Genomic DNA, 18,267 nt, shown 5'->3' with positions numbered 1-18,267 from the left:
TATTTTTTGTTTTGTGTTATACGTACATTTATATTTTTCATAAAAATTAAGTTGCTTACTAAAAAAAGAATAAAAAAAAAAATATTTGTTTTTAATAAGTTTTCGGAACGTAACTCCCCTTTTTATACTGGCTCTGGATCTCATATAACACGGTTTCACAGAACACGACATTTTCTAGGAACCTATCTACCGTGTTACAGGAGGGTTACCTATATAAACTTTAAAAAACGTTTTATCGCGAAGAAACATTTTGTCTGCTTGAAACTACAATGATCGTGAAACTCGATTAATGCATTCGACCAGAAAAAATGTTAACAAATAATTTATTATACAAAAATATATTATAAACAATTTTATACATTTAATTGGATATTAAGTTGGTAACAATTTCGGCGCTCAAGATGTATCAAGTATCATCTGAGATTCTGGGAAAATTGTTTGTTCAACGATACCTGAGCTTTCCTTTCGTTTACATTCGACGATCGAACAGGCGACCGAAAATCCAACGATACTCGTTTTGAACTATTATTCAACATAATCGGAGACAAGCTTGACGGTTCTCCGTAATACTGGAGCCTTTCGAGACGTTTCTTAATAGCAACGGACTTGATAGTTTCATTGGTCGTTAAACTCATTCCTGAAAGTTCTCGTAACGTATTACTGCTACTCTCGTTGGTCGAAATCTTATCGAAATTGCTATTTCTATTTGGCGTATAGTGATCAGACGTTCTAGTTATCGATTTCTTTTCCACTTCTTCCGAAATTTCCGCTGCACACGCGGCAACGTACGCACCATTGTCCTTAAAAACATTTACGGATTATTATACCACGAGTAAATAACAATTAAATCAGCATTTAGATACAGAAGAATGGTAATATTTTCTAAATTATTAACTTTCTGTACGCGTACCATAATCGAACGCTTTAGATCTTCGAACGGCTGTTGGAAATGACTTTGGCGAGGATTCCGCGTAAAGGTGGTTCGTTCTGTGCAATACGCTATCGGTATGCTCCACGACGTAGCACGCCGCCATTCTAAATTGCTACAAGCGATGAAAGAGCCAACCGTCAGAATTTCTGCATATCCGTGAGAGGCTATTCCGTGCCAAAACAGTACTGACAGATACCAAGACCGGGAATTCATCGACGGATATGCGAAATGTACGGCTTCGAAGTTTTTCATACCCTGTAAAATATTATAGAAGCATGGAATATTTGATTTCACCATAATTACGCAGATGCTTAAAAGGTTAACGTACGTATGGCTCGCTTCCAACGGAAACAACGATTCCTACTGTGTCAAATTCTCCATAGGCTGGAGCGAAACTTGCTTCCTTTACCTCGCTTAACGCAGTGTAAGCTCTCCGTGGATAAACAATATTCGAAACATTTATCTGATTGAACAATGTACTTCGATTCGTAGTCAGCTGCACTTCGCCGCATCTGTTAACGTTCGACAGAATATGATTTAAAATTCTTTCTTTTTTCTAAACTATCCCGTCACTTTTCTATCAAGATACATACCGAGGTAATCTTTAACAAAATAAATACCTTTTCGCCAGGGGCATAACATTGGAAATCGATACGTAATTTCCCTCTTTCAATATGTCCGTTGTTTCTTCGTTAGAGGACCAAACAGAGAGTATTGCGCTCCTCTCTTCTTCGATTATTCGAATTTTTAGAACAGGCGTGACTTGTCGCGGCGCCGGCAAACTTTCCTGCAATCGAGACTCCAACGTTTTTCTAAACTTTTCCTCTTTCAGACGACGTTCGTTCATTAACCGTTCCTGCTCTTGCTTTGTCACGAATTCCTGCAACGAATGCGACGTGCCTTGTGATTTGTAAAAAAAAAAAAAAGAAAACACCTAAATCACACGCGACTCATTTTTCCACGAAAAGAAGGCACAGCGCACTGTGCGCTGCGCACAGCGTGTTTACATCCCCACTTCTGTTGCAGTCTGCTGACTCACAGGTATTGGTCGAAAACGGTGACGAAGATCGGTGACAGCCAATCAGCGGACAGCAGCAACAGTGGAGATGTAAACACGCTGTGCCTTCTTCTCGTGGAAGGACGATACATACCTCTCTGGACAATTTTTCAAAATCTTCGTCCCACTCGATCGATGCTAAATCAATACCTTCCGGATTTTCATTACTTTTTCTTCCCCCGGTAGAATAATATTTCTCCGCTTTCGCGTAAAATGATTCTATCATCGATCGACATTCTTTTTCGTATGCAATGTTGGCTTTCTCTTCGCACCTCGTATTACGGAATACTAAAATTAATCGATATAAACAATTAACAACTATAATGTTCTTGAAAGAAATATACAGTTTCGGATTAAGTGGTAAAGGAAATAAGTATAAATTAAATGTAACCAAAGTAGTATAACATTATACTATAAAGTAGTATAATATTATGCACTTATTCGCTAAATAATCTATGTACCATAAAGATATATAATATATCAAATTTAAGTGCGTAACATAGTGACGGGCAAAACTGAACATACAAATGACATTTTAACAAAAATAATTTTCGGCGATAATAATTTCGGAAATAATAATGGCGGTGCAAAATCGACTATACGTAAAAAAAATTGTATGAAGCGAAATAATAATGTTAAATTTGTTTTGAAAATCCAAAAGATTGTAGATAATACTAACTACTTTATTTCTTTTGTATTCTACATGCAAATATTGAATAAAAAATTATTTTTGTTAAAACGTCGTATATGCGTACAGTTTTGCTCCTTACTGTAGTTATACTATTTCGATTAAATTTAATTCATACCTATTTTCCTTACCCGTCCACTTAATTTTGTCCGTAACTGTATATATGTATATACACATATTATCTCACTAGATTCCCCGACACCAGTTTTTTCGTAGTACAAAATTGGATACACTCTTGCAATTAAAACTTTAATTTTCCCAATTAAACCACCATTTGGGCAAATGCTTCTTAATTTAACACACATCGGCCCCGAGGGAACTGTGTAACCCAATCTTGCGTCCCATCTAGCTCTTCTCGTCGAATTTGTATGTATTTTTAAAGAAACATTCTCCGGTACCTACCAATCAATTTCCACATTAACTTTCATCGATAGACTAAGTAACATCCGAGAAATTATATTTACTTCAAGGGGCGAATATCCTTGATCGCAATCTAATAATTCAGATCCATACGTAACGAGTTTCATCCCTTCTTTCACTTTGCCAGACGTTATATTTTGAATCATTGCCTGATCGATGAACGCCTGAACACTGTACCAACCATCCGTTAATATTAATTTCTTCGACGCCGATTTCAACGGATTTAAATTTACAGCAGAGTCATTACACTATAAAGAAATACTATATACATATAATAATATCGACTAATTTATAATAGATTTATATCCGCGTCGAAAAAAAAATTACCTCCGTGATAGACGACACGCATAAAATCATTCTCTTGGACGGGACATCGTCCTTTTCCAAAATTTTTCTTAAAGCAGATCTTTCAGATCTGTCGATTTCTCGATCGTAACGATATTTTAATTCCATCATTACTCTATCGGGAGTCAACGCTCTACAAAGCAATCGTATTTATATCGAATCGTGATTGAACCATTCGTTTGCCAAATCGATTAACTCCAGAAAAAGAAAAGAATAGAAATTTAATAAATAATATACATTCTTTCTTAGGTTTCCTTTTAAAAATTTAAATTTCTTTTTCTCGCTTTATAACACTTGGCATAATTATTAAGAAAATCTATGTATTCATCAAGTGTTTCGACACTAAAATTTTTAAAAACTCGAAACTGTTAGAAATAAAGCGCCATCTAGAGCTCTTCTGACTTACTACTATTGTACCGTGTATCTTTTGCATGTAACGAAGCCTCGTGCTCATTAAAAGTGTGTCGCTGAGAGGAAGTCGAGTTTTGCTCGTTTGAACCCCCAAATTTCCACAGATTATGAGGTTCAAATGAGCAAAACTCGACTTCCTCTCAGCGACACACTTTCAATGAGCACGAGGCTTCGTTACAGACAAAAGTAAGTAGTAAGTCAGAAGAACTCTAGATGGCGCTTTATTTCTAACAGAAACCTGGCACTAATCACTTTGGCGTGTAAACGATTCGATCAGGTTGAAAATATTAAAGCAATTAAAATTTCTACCTTGGCAATATCACGGAACCTAACATTATTCTGTCCATCGACGCTAATTTCCATACGATCCACCTATAATGATTTTTCACCCACCCAGTGGGAACCAAATTGGGATCTACGCCTGGACTCGCTAAAAAAGCTCTCATAATTTCTGTTATCCCTGCACAGCCATTTTCATCCAGAATCATATACGCTCCGTCCTCCAATCGTATACCTCCGATATTATTTTGTACCACATCCTGCCTAAATATATATTACTTTAACTTATCATTCGTCTAAAACGAAATTAATTATTGAGCGAAACTTTTCTTACTCATAAATATCTTTACATTGAAATTTGTATGATTCCGCATTATCGGCCGTAATATCCAAAATTTCAGGCGGCAATTTTCGCTCGACAAGCTAATAACAATTAAATCAATTAACGTATTACTAGTCGATTCATTTGCAATTAAATGTTATGTCTTGTTTACCTCTTCGTACGTGCATGGAACAGGTGCATTTCCTTTACTAATTTCTCTCCAAGATGTACGATTATTGTTGGTCTTTCGACGAGAATACAACACACTAATCGTTGGCTTAGGCTTATTTTTCTCTTTCAAATTAATCTGCGTTTCCTACAAGTACCATAACAAAACAAATTATAACACACGGTACAAACATAACGTCCGTTTTGTCACTTTTTCAAGTTTCACTACATGTTACGACTTACCTGCTTCGAAGCAGCTTCTAAACGTTTTTCTACTATATTCGCAGATTCGTCGATAAAGTCTATCATTAATTGCGTATCGCCAAAGTTACTAACGACAGAAGTATCACATTGTTCTTCCTCAGCAATCGACTTTTGTTTCTCTAATAATAAATTACCGTCTTCTTCTGGATTCTGCATGTAAATAGATTTCTGCATTTTATTCTTCAAAGCATTTAAACTTTTCCTTTGTCCGCCTACGCTCTTCCGCTTTCTGGGAATAAACTGTCCCCCTAATACAGGACTGGATGATTCGTTCGCAGTATCTTTGTTTTCTACGTTTTCAACCGGTGAGATCCATCGTTCGAAGGAATCTGAACTCTTTTCATCCGCCAACAGCGCGGCTGCACTCTCTACAATTTCATGGGAAATCAAGCGATTATCTTCCATTTCCTTGTGCTCTTTATTTGCTTCTGTTTTGTAAATATCATTAATAAATTTATCGACATTGTTGTTCGAAGGTAAAATCTCGACTACCCGATTTTCACTTTTATCATCATTCGTTACATTTTTCTTAACCTCAAATTCGCTGCTGAACCGTAACTTTTTAAACTGATTGGACGTCACTTGCTTATTTGCGATCGCATCGTCATTTAAATCTACAATTTTGCGTTTCTGCAGCAATTTCTTTGACGAGGCACTGCTCTCAAAATCTTCCAAACTTTCTTCGTTGAATAATGCTTTCGCTTTCGATAGAGCTTCCTCTGGAATGTTCATACATTGACCACTCGCAGTTTGAAACCCAACAGGTTTAACCGGCGTCTCGTAATTATTAGATTGCTTATCGACCAAGCATGTTTCTTCGAATGTGTTCGTGTCTTCCAAATCATTTGCAAATAGCTGCATTGCTTTCGTTACAGCCGTTTTGGAAACATTAATCGAACTGCCTCCTGCAGTACTGAAACCTATCGAAGACATATCTTTCATATCGTCTATGGTTTCTTTATGAAATAACATTCCTACACTTGGTGCTGCTCGTTTCATTGGCTCAGAACGTTGATCACCCACAGTTTGAAATCCATTATACGTTTCGTGATCTTCAAATTGTTGTACGGCTTTTGATAAATCTTCATCAGAGATGCAGAGTGAATTATAGCTGGCAGAAACAACATTACTCGTGTTATCTGAAGTTTCCGCAGGACACAATGCTTGCCTTTTTAGTAACGCTCCATTTCTTGCGTCAACAAGTTGCGCGTTTGTTTCAAGTCCAACATTCGGTATTTTCACACGAGACTCATTCGTTCGTGTTTGAATCTTGGATGGTTTTTGATGATTGTTGTCAGTAACTTCTGAATCGTCTTTAAAAAATTGCTGTGCTTTCGACAAAGCTTTATCGGATACTTTGATAGAACTACCGCCAGCAGTGGTAAAACCGAACGAAAAGGCGGCATTTTTATTACGAACATTCATGTTTATCGAATCTATTTTGTGACCCATGCGAGTATGTTCAACGAGAATGTTTGCCTTCGAATAATATCAGTTATGAAAATCATTTATTTTATTGTATTGACTCGTGTTTTATAAACATTTTACGCGTTTGTTGTACTCTAATGCGTTTAAATCGAAGGCTTCGATGTGTACCTACTTACCACTTACGACTTTTAGGTTCGTTTCGAAGAGTCACTAATAACAATGGCAACGGTACATCGATGTTTCGAATCGATATTATTAAATATAGATTACATACCTTTGATATTTTTTTTTTATTATTAATTACTACATTTGAATCTAATTCTCCTACAGTTACTTGTAAAAATTACTTTAAATGTTGTAAATTGTAAACTGCGGTTTACACCAGTGACGATAGACAGAGCCCTCAGTGCCAGTGATGGACATACGTGGGAATTTTGGTCATGCGCACTGGAGCGCATGATCATTGCCGTATACACTTAACTAGAATTTAGGGTACCCTTGGATCCCAGTAAGGAACAAAATTTAAGGAAATTACAGGGAAAGAGACAAAAACAAAAAATTTCCTCTTATATAGCTAGAGAAATACATAGGGGATCTTCGATAAGTTAATTTTTGTGTGATTGGCGAGCATTTGAAGTAGAAAATTCAATTTTGTACAAAACATGGGAACTTCCAACATGCACCTCTTTTTTGCGCTAAAGATACATCTATGGTAGCGGACGACATGTAGCTGTGACGTCAGCTTACGCATGCGCAGAAAAAAATCCCACGTGGGAAAATTCCAGTGCGCATGATCAAAATGCCCACGTGTCCATCACTGGTTTACACCAGTGACGCTAGACAGAGACCTCAGTGCACCGGGAACTCCTCACTCCACTATAGATGGCGTGCAAAATCACTAACAGTAATTTATCACTGTGATCACAAAATCACGATCACGCTCGTGATTAAACTCCATTCACGACCGTGATCCGAAAGATGGCGTTTTAGTAGCGGTTCACGTTAACTGTGATCGTTAGTGTTCCGCTAATTCCCTTCAGAGGAAATTCAAAGAAATGCGCCAAATTTAAATTGTATAGTAATGTAGTCTAACAATAAGCAATGAAAAAGGCTGGGTTAGATCTGGGTTATTGTTTAATGATAACAAAATAGATAATTTTGATGGTTTTAAATTAGTCTAGCTTTTGAAAATATCTTTTCGCCAATTCATCTAATGTTTTCTACTTTGCATATTAAAATATATGGTACGTTTTTACTTATAATAACTGCTTTAGCTATAATTGGCTCTTCTAATAATATGTATATTGCGATGCGGGAACAAAGCGCGGAACCGACTTATGTGGACAACGGACGGGAGTGTAATCGCCCTTTAAGCGTAAAAGCTTTACGCACTCGTTACAACCAGCGCGATCGAAGCGCCAATGCGACGCTAGCGCCACCACGAACAACCCTAGGAGGAAATCCCCAAATATTGAATAATACATTTGTCACGTGTGGAGCAATGTAAATTGTAAAAGTGCCAGTTGTTGGTTTAGCGCGTGAAAGCGCGAAAATAAATAAAGATGTGAGGAATATTTATGTTGTAAAGTGTATTTTAGAGCGTTATAACTATGGCGTCGTATCCGTCAATTAATTTGGTAGATTTAACCATTGACGAGGTTGCATTAGAAGGTTTGGATGGTATTACTTTAGAAGGTTAGTTTACACATTAATTTACGAACCAATAAATGTTTTATTAAATAGTATCGTGGTTTTTTAAGATATTTGTGTCAAGTATTTATTATAAATATTTATATTCTCAATGTATTGTAACTGTAACAGATAATTTAATTTCTTATATAGCGAATTTACATTACAGGAATGAACATTATTAAATATTTTATTTCGTATTGCATATGTAAATTTGACATCTAGCATTGCCCATAATTTCATCATTCTTCAAATTCGTTACATAATATTTTGTGTCGAGTATGCAAAGTTCATATTTCTAACGTTTAATTTCTTTCGTAGCATTATGGTCACGTTTATCGCAACGACTTCACAATCCTTTGCCGTTTTCAAAACCATTTATGGTTCAAATATGGTCGATATGTGTGCAGATCAGAGAATTTGGATTTTTTAAACTACAAACTGCAAGAGAGCCGCTTGCAATTTACGATCGTTACGAATTTGTGGATCCGGATTTAGGTATAATATTAGAACCAGTAAGTATTCCAGAAGAAATTTGGCGACAGTAGAACTCCATTTGTATGAACCTAATCGACGACATAGAATTCATATAACTGAGCACGTTCATGGAATAAGAATCGATGAACTATCCCCGTTATTTTTAATTTGTTCTAGTTTTGTTTTGGGGACCAGGAATTCTGCTATGAGACTCGTCTGAAAAGTTTTGAGCCTAACGTAGAAACAAGTATTTTTCCAGTTAAATATAGCTTCATTTCTCAACACAGTCTCCTCTTAACCTCTTCAGGGACGAACTTTTTTTTCTGGTCTGTTTATTATTCAATGGAAATCTCTGTCCAAGCGATATTTTAAGCTTAGGAAAGAGGAAAATATCGCTGGGGGCCAGATCTGGTGAATATGGTGGGTGATCAACCGATTCGAAACGCAATTCGTGAATTTTGGTCACCGCCAAAGTGTGAGCTGGTCTATCTTCACAAAAATACTGACATCGACCGACGCAAACGGCCGCCAAACAACAACTGAGCGTCCAAAATGGTTTTGACGAACAACGCCACCTTCATGTCGAGGCTCGAAACTTTTCAGAGTGGATATTATGAAACAAAAAAAAAAAAATAAGAGTCCGGCAAAAAATCACTAAATTGGCCATTAACAAAAATTTTGTTCCGATAGAGTTCGAATGAATAGAGTTCTACTGTTCATTATTAAATTACACGCAATATAAGATTACTATTTTTATAGGATAACATACCACCAGACATTTATCCACATTGTCCTATACAAGACATTACCAAAGGCATTATAGGGTCTTGCTCTACATATTACACTCGCAAAGAGATCACAGAAATTGCAAGGAATCTTAGTTTAGACGAAATTACAGAAAAATATGGAAATAAATTAGTTATCGTTGCATCGCAATCAGCGAGAAACTACTCATTGATGGGAGTTGAAGTATCACCGACGCTTGAATTAAACGTAATACAATATTGTTTTCTAGAGAGAGTGGGTAGATCACGCTATCACGGAGAAATTACTCAGGGAAAGCTAAGTCTCAATGCATTAAAAGAGGATCCTAAGAGTTTGTTCTATCATAGAAAATTACTATTACGGCATAAATTAATAACAAAGCAAATACATCATCAGAAAAGCGGCAGTCATAGTTGCAACGGAAGCCTTTTGCATCTTCCGAGGTTCTTCATTGAGAGGAAACCGAAAGCAATTTTCTTAGCCGAAGAAGTTATCAAAATTCTTAAATCGAAACCTAATTGTGTTGCAGAATATGATGAAATAAAACGCAAGTTACAAATTGAAAATGCAATAAGGAAATTATTTAAAACGTCGTTCTTTCAAAAAGTCGTAAAAACGGATATAGTAAGTAATAAATGTATACTTTTCGAATTGGTTTGGTAGCTTCGTTGTTACGGGTGTTGTTTAGATTGTTTGAGAGAAATGTCTCTGTTTTTAAATAGAGGGTACCGTATAGAACTTTGTATCCAAATGCTAAACCTACAGAATGGCAACAAAAGAATGATCCGACAAAGGAAAAGAAGATTAAAGTAGTGCAATTGCTACATCCCAATATTGATATTATTGAAGCATGGACTAAAGATGACGCACAAGAGGAGGAAGAATTGCATGGTGAGTTTATTAATTTTTTTGTTGTTAGGTATGTCTAAAAAAATTTTAATGAGGGATTCTAGAGGCCAAAATAAGACGAAAATCAAGAATAGCAATTTGTTGATTGAGGCTTCGTTAAAAAGTTATGAACGTTTAAAGTTAAAGTGTGCAGCGCGCACGGTTCCCGTCTCACAGGCGCAACTTTAAACGTTAATAACTTTTTAATGAAGCCTCAATCAAAAAATTATTATTCTTGATTTTCGTCTTATTTTGGCTCCTAGAATCTCCCATTAAAATTTTTCCCAGGGGTGGTCGAAAATCCTGTATAATTCTTAAAATGGTTCAGTAATATCAGTCCTTGTTATTGTTCCTATTATCTTTTGCATAATTATATCTTTTTAGTCTAATTCGTTTAATACATTATGTTTTGTAGAATTAAATATTTCAAGCCATAAATACGGTATACCCTATTTAAGACAAGCAAATATAGTAATCGAAGCTAGTGGAAGCGAGGGTGTATGCCAGGGAAGTTTGGCTAAAGTGATGGGATTGACCAAGTTACAGTCGCGGACGATTTTGCGAAACATAGTCAAAAGAGACATTGTTGCTACTTATATGAATGATATAGGTAGACAAAGGCTTACGAAATATGTATCAAAAAGGCTCGAGGAAGACAGTAAGTTGAGCAAACAGTTTCAGGAAGAAATGCATAAAATCAAAGAACTTACGAAACAAATTGTAACTGAAAATGATGGTCTGCAAAAAAGTGTGAACGTAAAACAAAAGGAAGATATTGTTATTAATGATCAGGAAAAGAATGTACAAGTAACTAAATCCAATGTAACTAGCGAAGGCAATGAAAACAATTGCGTAAGAATAGAAGGGGCATCAATTTCATCTACGATAGACATAGAAGCAACATTTCATGCTGTTAATCGAATATTATACAAGTATCATTTAACAAAATGCAGACATAAATATAAACGAACGTTCTCGAATTTTCAATCGATTAGAATTAATAAAGCACAAGCGAAAGAAGAAACTACAAATTCTAATAATATGTTATACAAAATTTCTGAGCTATCGAGAAACGAAAGGGCAGCAGCTGCGTATAAGAACATAAAAGTTAACTTGACAGTTTTAACACCAACGGATGAAGTCAAACCGGAGAACGAAGTATTTGGATTCATGGAAAATGTACAGAACAGTGAAAAGAAGAACATGTCAAATATTACGTACAGATTATTGCGAAGAGCTAATATGATTATAGAGTCGGTTAAAGAACATCAAGTTATCGATGATATGACAAAGCTGATGAAGGTAGGATAATAAGGAATTAAATACAATTTCTATTTCATAATGAAAGTAATTTTTTGTAGATGATATGCGAAGAAGAAGATAAAGAAGGATACGATGTGAAAATTGATAAGAAGTCCTTAATAAGACTGTTACAAAAGCTTGCGAAAGACAACTTAGTAAAAAGTATAAAAATAACACTCAGCGGAAATGGAAAAGAGAAACATTTGACATTTATATGTAATCCAAATTTGGATATTGACAGCGCTATTATTCAATCAGCCGTGGAGCAAGCGAAATTAAAGTTTTATGTACTATCGTCTCAGAGAACCAAATCATTTACAAGAAAATGTTCAGAAAAGCCAACGTCAACTAGAAATAATAATGCTGATGAAGCAGCAAACAAGTCTTCGTTTAAACAATTTAAAACTGCAACGTCTTGTAAATGTGGCCCCGTATGTATTTATTTAGTCTTCGATCAAATTCTAATTATAAAACAATTGTTGAGTAGTTAATGATACGAATCTCTTTCCTTTATTTCAGAGAGGATCGAAAAAGTATGGATATAGTCCAAAATTTATACGCATGCAAGCGTTACATATACTTTTGTTTTACTTAATTTATGATCATCCTGGCGAACAAACCCTTTCGAAGGAGGAACAATTACAAGCATTCCGAAATAATGATTTTCCAATCACAGACGAACTGGCGAGTGAATTCAGTACAATTTACACTAAAGATATTAGTTGGAAAACGTTCATTCCACCTTTACCAAAGTATACTGGTAATTATAAACACTGTATTACTCTTTTCAATATTTTACCCAATTTTCGTAAATCTAAATTATTGCTTTTCAGGTTGGCCTGAAGGATGGGCGTTAATGTGCGATATTCTATTGCGTCTGCCGTTGTCAATATTTTTAAAAATTCATTTTCTTTCTTTCGTTATACCCGAATTAGAGGAATACGCGAACCATCCGATCAGGAAGCATTACTTGGTCAGAGATTTACCGAACGATACCCGGAATGCTTTGCTATATGCACGGAAGTACATATTTAACGTTCACGAAACTGTGACGAGGTTGTGTTACATCGGACTGGTACAATTTGGTCCTCAAAGATTGAAAGAGAAGGACCAAGTGTTCATTTACTTGAATCGACGTACAGAATTGATGGACACGACTTCGTCCGCGCCGAGTTATCACATAATCGAGGACAAATCCTATCCAGTGACCAAATATAATTTCAATGGAATACAAGTGGTCGAGAAATACTGGTACGACATGTGGAACATATGTATGAACACATCGTTAGGTGGTAGGCTCGTTGTCCAAGGGAAAGACATAGTATTGGAGGATTTAAATAAAAAAAGTAACATGATCGAAGCAGTGGTAGCCCGATCACCGGACGAGGCTGTAAAATTGGATACTGGTAAAGTGCCTGGCGATCACAAAGGCGCTGCTGGAACGGACTCGGCCTGTTTCGCTCATCTCAAGCGTAACTGGAACTGGGGCATTGGCGGCAACACGAAGCAAACAAAGTGCAAACAGAATGTGCAGTACGAGAGGGATATGTACCTTTCCAAGATAAAAGCGAAACCTATAAAGTTCACCGAGTTCTCTGGCTTGAAGAGAGTGTTTGGTCCCCCTTCTGTGACTGCAGCAGATCTGAAAAAGAAAGTACAGTTTAAGACCGAGGAGGGATCGAGCCAACAGAAAAAATACGAGGCATTACCGTGTTATCGAAACTTGAAACAGAAATCCTTTGTGAGGAGAGTGTTGCCGCGTAAATCTAGCAACAAAAAGCGAACGAAGTACGATGAAATTGATTACCGAGCGTTGCAACGGATGCATAAATTGCGGGTGGATTGGGACCCGCAGGAGGATAAGATTTTGCTCGTTTGTAAGGTCGCTATGGTGTACCTCTGTTCAAATTCACGTAAACAAGTGATAACGTTTTCTATGGTGAGAGACGTATTGAGAACGTATTCGATCATTTCGTACAACAAGACGTCGAGAGCTTGCCAACGACGACTCTTGTACATGCTCAGAAAGCAACAGACTCTTAATACAATTGCGTTGGGCGTCGAGGAGATCAAGCAGAATTTTTTTATTCGAAAACGCTTTGATGGCATTATAGACAAGATCAAAGATGAGCATAAAAGTTATTATGAATTTGAGAAGGAAGTCGCGGAGACGTTCAAATCACTTGTTGCTTATATCGCGACGAAATATTTTGCTATTTCGGACGTTGAAGCGAACGAACCACTCCCAGTGCCAACGTCGATGCAAGAATTAAATATATTTTACAAAGTGGTGCATCCTACGAAACAGTTTGGTAATCGTGGATTCGTCAAAGACGTTCAGAACGTTAACGACATACATTCTGCAGTCATCAACTCTGTCATTCATAGTTCCATGTGTTGCGGTAAAGACAGAAGATCATGGGCGTACCAACTGTTCAAAGTGTATCAACAGTATCCGGAGATGCTTCTGCGAAACGCTATGGCAAAGATTCGAAGCGATCAAATGGTTACAGTTAAGAAGACCCAATTGCCTACAATAAGGAAGTATGGAACCTACATGCCGATGAGCAGCTCTCAGTATCAATTGAGCAGTAATTACGTATATAAATTTCACACAAAATGGCCGTACGATGTGTTCAAAGAATCGTACGACGTATTCTTTAAGCTCAGTAATTGGTATTGCCAAAATCAAAGTAACACGCGAAATAATTCCAACGGCATAGAAGTGCTGCCGGTCACTGGCGGCTTGATAGCGACAATACACGATTCTGTAATACGAAATCAAATGGATTTTGATATCGAGATACCTCATCAAGTAATAATGCTTGATCTGAGATTGAAAGAGAAGGACGAAACTCATTTTAGAATCGCGAAAAGGTACCAGGATGTTTTAGCCAGCTTGGACAATTTGAAATTTGTGAAAGAGTCGTCCTTTCAAAATGGCGGTGCAATTTCTGACTTTTTACAGAACAATGAACGCGAGAAACTTTCAAAGAATAACGACGACAATGCATGCAACGATGGAAAGTCGGATAAAGACGGTTTCTCAGATGTGGAAGCTGATAGAAGAAATTTCGAGGATGCGAAAAATTCTGTCGACTATAACGATTTGACTTTCGATAGCGATGAAGATAATGCTCGCAATGATGATGAACATAATATAATCAGGTTCCAAGATGGAACTAAAATCGTATTAAATAAAGATGACCTCGAACGTTCTACATTTTGTGACGACGATACGATAATGGAAACGGAAGAAATTAAAACATTCGAAAGGGATTGTAATAGCACTGAACTTCACAGTCGAACACAAGTACAAAAAGCTGTTTCGAATAATCTTCAAGATAACAGTACGTTGAATATAGAAAATTCAGGTCCATTTCAATCGTGCTTGATATCAAATACGAATGTACAGAAGCAATTAATTACATCTAAAAATAAAAGGGCGAGAGATACGGATAATGAAACATTTGACGAACCTGTAACAAAAAAAGGAAAATTAAATGATGAAATTTCAGATGCGAAGAAGCATGATGCCATGTCGACTGAAATATTAAGTCAAATGCAAGATGATGGTTTAAAAAAACAATCTATTAAAGAAGGTACAATACAAAGCATCGATGGTACAAAGGCTAACGAAGAAACCATTTCAACCATCTCGGAAAGCAAAAGTACTTTGCTGTCGAAGAAAAATAATAAACAGGCATTTACACGTGTCAGTGATATTCTGAAAAATAAACAATCTGAACACAATTATTTGTATCAGTACTGCAAAAGTGATGATCCATCCGATGAAAAGAAAAGGTATACTCGTATAGCTTTGCTGAGAATGAGAGAGGAATTGAGCGAACTCACAGCGGCTGACAGCCATCATGCGCATGACTACTTTGCTGTAAACATGTTTAAAATATTCTATTCTCTGTACACGTTGAATTCAGAAAGTCCCAACGGAAATGAAATTTTCAGAGGTCTTTCGATGCCTCCAGAATTATTGCCTCTAAGATTGAACGCTGCGTATAATCTGATTCAGGAAATAAACAGATTTGTTGTGTTTCCTAAAGACACCGTCTCTTATTCTGATTTTAAGAAAAGTTTGCCCAGCAATTTGTCAGTAAGTTTGAATAACATGGATGCGATTTATAAGTTTGTACGTGATAAAAAGGAACTTGGAGCCAGCGTTCAGGAATTGACGAATGAATTTGAAAGTACTATGGGAGAAGATTTACCTCGCATTATGTCACTTCTAACTGAATACCGGTTATTCTTGCGATCTGGTGTAACGACTGTTCGTTATATTCACCATCGTCATGCAGATTCTTGGCTCATACGTTCATATAAAATTTATCGTCTTGAGAGGGAATCGCTTATGCCTATGTCCAAGGAAACAATGTTTGTAACAGAACCCGAGGTAATAATAACCGAAGGCAACGACTTAAATCTGATCGAGGAAACCAACGAGAATCCTAGCTTTACAACAAAAAACGAATCGTTAATGGTTACCAATGAGCAATCCATTGAATCTGATATTCAGTTCGAAGCAAAAACCAACAAAAATGGAGATTGCGATAAGGATTCATCTAGTCATAGCGATGAAGACTGTAATATGCAAACAAAGAAACGAATGCAAAGAAAGAGGACTCTTTTACTACCTCAAAGGGATATATCCAGAGCTGCAAAGCAATTAGACTTTACGTGAGTTTCTTTTTGTACAAAATTTTCATTCGAATGTTAATAAGAGTAACGAAGTTAGAAAGTTAGAAATATAAATAAATTTCATTCATGTTCATTATGTTTCGAACTTTGTTACAGCACGAAAAAAGAAATAAGGGTCGTGATAAAACCGTGGATACGGATAGATGGTGCTTTAAATCGTAGAGTCCTTGATCGCATGTTAGGAGCAGTATTATTGTATTGCTTGACACACCCGGGTATAGCATTAACTAAAGTACAAAATAGATTTGTTCCTGCTCTTCAACCGTGTCATACAAGGGAATTGGTTGAGGTAATTCGTTATTATATCTAGGTCTATTCTACATAATTTTATCACATCTATCTACAGGATATGTATTGTCCTTCCACACGAAGAAGGCACTGCGTGTTGCGTGTTTACAATCCCCACTCCTGTTGCAGTCTGCTGACTCACAGGTATTGGTCGAGAACGGTGACGAAGTCAGCCAATCAGCGGACTGCAGCAAGAGTGGGGATGTAAACAAGCTGTGCTTTCTTCTCGTGGAAGGGGACATTCATTCATACATAGTTGTATGTATATCATGGCCCTGTCTGGCGATGTAACGCAATTGTACTATACTGATTATTCTTCTGACAAAATTGTGTCATTTTCTTTTATTCTATAGTGAAATATTTAGAATTCTTATATAATTTACTAATATTTTTTGCAACAGATGCTGGAAAAATTAAAATGCCTGGAAAAAATAATATTAAAAAAATCCCACGTAAATTTATTCTCAAAGCCATCACCAGTTGAGCCAAGTAAGCGAGACACAATTATTTTATTAAAGACAATTCTTCATTTTGTGCTTCCTACGGTAATAAAAATAATCATAAATTCTATATTTTTTTTAGAGATTACAAATAATGATTGGGTCGTTGAAGAAGATATTTTCCTTGAACCTGTAAATGGAGCAATGTTAAAATTCAGCGTGTTTCTGAGCACTAAGATGTATAAATCAGACTATATTACATAATTACAAGGCAATTAAATTCTGTAAGAATAGACCAAATTTGTATATTTAAATTTTATATACTATTATCGTCAACAAATAATTTCGTGTATTAATTTTTTTTAAATAAAGTAATATTCTGTTGTTTCGAATTCTTATTATCTTTTAAGATATTTCCAGAAACTTATAATTAAACTTTCTATATATGCCAATTATTAAATACACTTTTAATAGAAAGATCATATGTAAATACACGTAATACATAGTTAATGTTTGAGGTAAAATAGTTCGTTGAGAATATTATGTTATATGATTTATCTAAATAAATGCCCACGGAATTAAGTTCATATTTAAAGGAAAGCACACGTTTAATTGCGCTTATATTGTTGGTATAAATTTCATAACAGTTTTTGTAAAAAATAGAAAACTTTTATTTAAAAAAAGTTTAACAAATAACAAGTTTTCTGCACTAGAATGATACAAACATACCATAAAAGACACCAAAATATTTATACAATGTTAACAATTTTTGTAAATTCTCGTAATCGATGCATGATTGAAACACCTGATATCTAGTCGTAATTATCTTAAATCAAGGTACCCCGTGCTTACACGAGAAGAAGGCACAGCGTGTTTACATCCCCACTCCTGCTGCTGTCGGCTGACTCGCTATTGGTCGAAAACGGTGACGAAGATCGGTGACAGCCAATCAGCGGGCTGCAGCAAGAGTGGGGATGTAAACACGCTGTGCCTTCTTCTCGTGGAAGGACGATATATTAGACTGAATTGCATCTTCATTAAGGAAACAATAAATCGATTTAAATTGGAGTATAGTATAATTGCCACATAAAATATAACATAATGTAAATAAGATATTAAATAGATGAATACTGTTGAAGTATCTCTTACGAAATATGATACTATGTATTACGGTTTCAGAAACGATTCAATTATGTTCACAAATATTTTATGTGCACGAAACAATAGTATAATGTATGGATATTGGAATATGTTTTATATGAATTGACAAAACACAATTTTACATTTATCATAACAAGTTTAGAATTGATTATTTCCAAAAGTATTCATTTTTCTCTTTGCTTAAAAACATAATTATTTTATTATTTCGTACACATACATTTAATAACTTTA

General features: G+C 35.9%; 2 protein-coding genes across 4 annotated transcripts; one reads left to right on the top strand and one right to left on the bottom strand.

The window, feature by feature from the left end:
• Positions 1-374: 374 nt before the first annotated feature.
• Positions 375-6,679, bottom strand: LOC122403067 (breast cancer type 2 susceptibility protein homolog). Of its 2 annotated transcripts, none has more exons than XM_043406357.1 (13): positions 4,865-6,679; positions 4,626-4,769; positions 4,466-4,554; positions 4,162-4,395; positions 3,424-3,574; positions 3,141-3,344; positions 2,864-3,074; positions 2,083-2,276; positions 1,552-1,811; positions 1,260-1,443; positions 1,122-1,186; positions 911-1,043; positions 375-800 (listed from the first exon to the last, which is right to left on the bottom strand). In XM_043406357.1, exons 1-13 carry the CDS (start codon positions 6,335-6,337, stop codon positions 414-416), a joined length of 3,729 nt encoding a protein of 1,242 aa, XP_043262292.1. In that variant the 5' UTR covers positions 6,338-6,679; the 3' UTR covers positions 375-413. The 2 variants fall into 2 exon arrangements, with proteins under 2 accessions (XP_043262292.1, XP_043262291.1); XM_043406356.1 differs by having other exon boundaries at positions 911-1,186; positions 4,865-6,364; positions 6,490-6,679.
• Positions 6,680-7,808: 1,129 nt separating this feature from the next.
• LOC122403065 (general transcription factor 3C polypeptide 1) lies at positions 7,809-17,219 on the top strand. 2 transcript variants are annotated; one of them, XM_043406355.1, is made up of 12 exons: positions 7,809-7,877; positions 7,955-8,008; positions 8,324-8,517; positions 9,239-9,868; positions 9,967-10,135; positions 10,548-11,434; positions 11,494-11,865; positions 11,954-12,194; positions 12,268-16,126; positions 16,244-16,436; positions 16,837-16,924; positions 17,018-17,219. In XM_043406355.1, exons 3-12 carry the CDS (start codon positions 8,383-8,385, stop codon positions 17,137-17,139), a joined length of 6,696 nt encoding a protein of 2,231 aa, XP_043262290.1. In that variant the 5' UTR covers positions 7,809-7,877; positions 7,955-8,008; positions 8,324-8,382; the 3' UTR covers positions 17,140-17,219. The 2 variants fall into 2 exon arrangements, with proteins under 2 accessions (XP_043262290.1, XP_043262289.1); XM_043406354.1 differs by having other exon boundaries at positions 7,838-8,008.
• The last annotated feature ends 1,048 nt before the right edge of the window (positions 17,220-18,267 follow it).

The sequence above is a fragment of the Colletes gigas genome, unplaced genomic scaffold (genome assembly GCF_013123115.1).
Source record: "Colletes gigas isolate AHSC1104 unplaced genomic scaffold, ASM1312311v1 Colletes_gigas_Sc00043, whole genome shotgun sequence".
In the NCBI taxonomy this organism is placed as follows: domain Eukaryota; kingdom Metazoa; phylum Arthropoda; class Insecta; order Hymenoptera; family Colletidae; genus Colletes; species Colletes gigas.
This window is presented reverse-complemented; position numbering and strand designations above follow the sequence as displayed.

Bases quoted from the DNA above. Each gene is read 5' to 3' on its own strand.
- LOC122403067 (XM_043406356.1), bottom strand. From the start codon at position 6,337: ATGGGTCACAAAATAGATTCGATAAACATGAATGTTCGTAATAAAAAT. The intron at 3,575-4,161 runs GTAGAAATTTTA...ATTGCTTTGTAG, and splicing joins GGTTCCGTGATATTGCCAAG to AGCGTTGACTCCCGATAGAG. The intron at 3,345-3,423 runs GTAATTTTTTTT...ATTTCTTTATAG, and splicing joins GCGTGTCGTCTATCACGGAG to TGTAATGACTCTGCTGTAAA.
- LOC122403065 (XM_043406354.1), top strand. From the start codon at position 7,924: ATGGCGTCGTATCCGTCAATTAATTTGGTAGATTTAACCATTGACGAG. The intron at 9,869-9,966 runs GTAAGTAATAAA...GTTTTTAAATAG, and splicing joins AAGTCGTAAAAACGGATATA to AGGGTACCGTATAGAACTTT. The intron at 16,925-17,017 runs GTAAGCGAGACA...TATTTTTTTTAG, and splicing joins GCCATCACCAGTTGAGCCAA to AGATTACAAATAATGATTGG.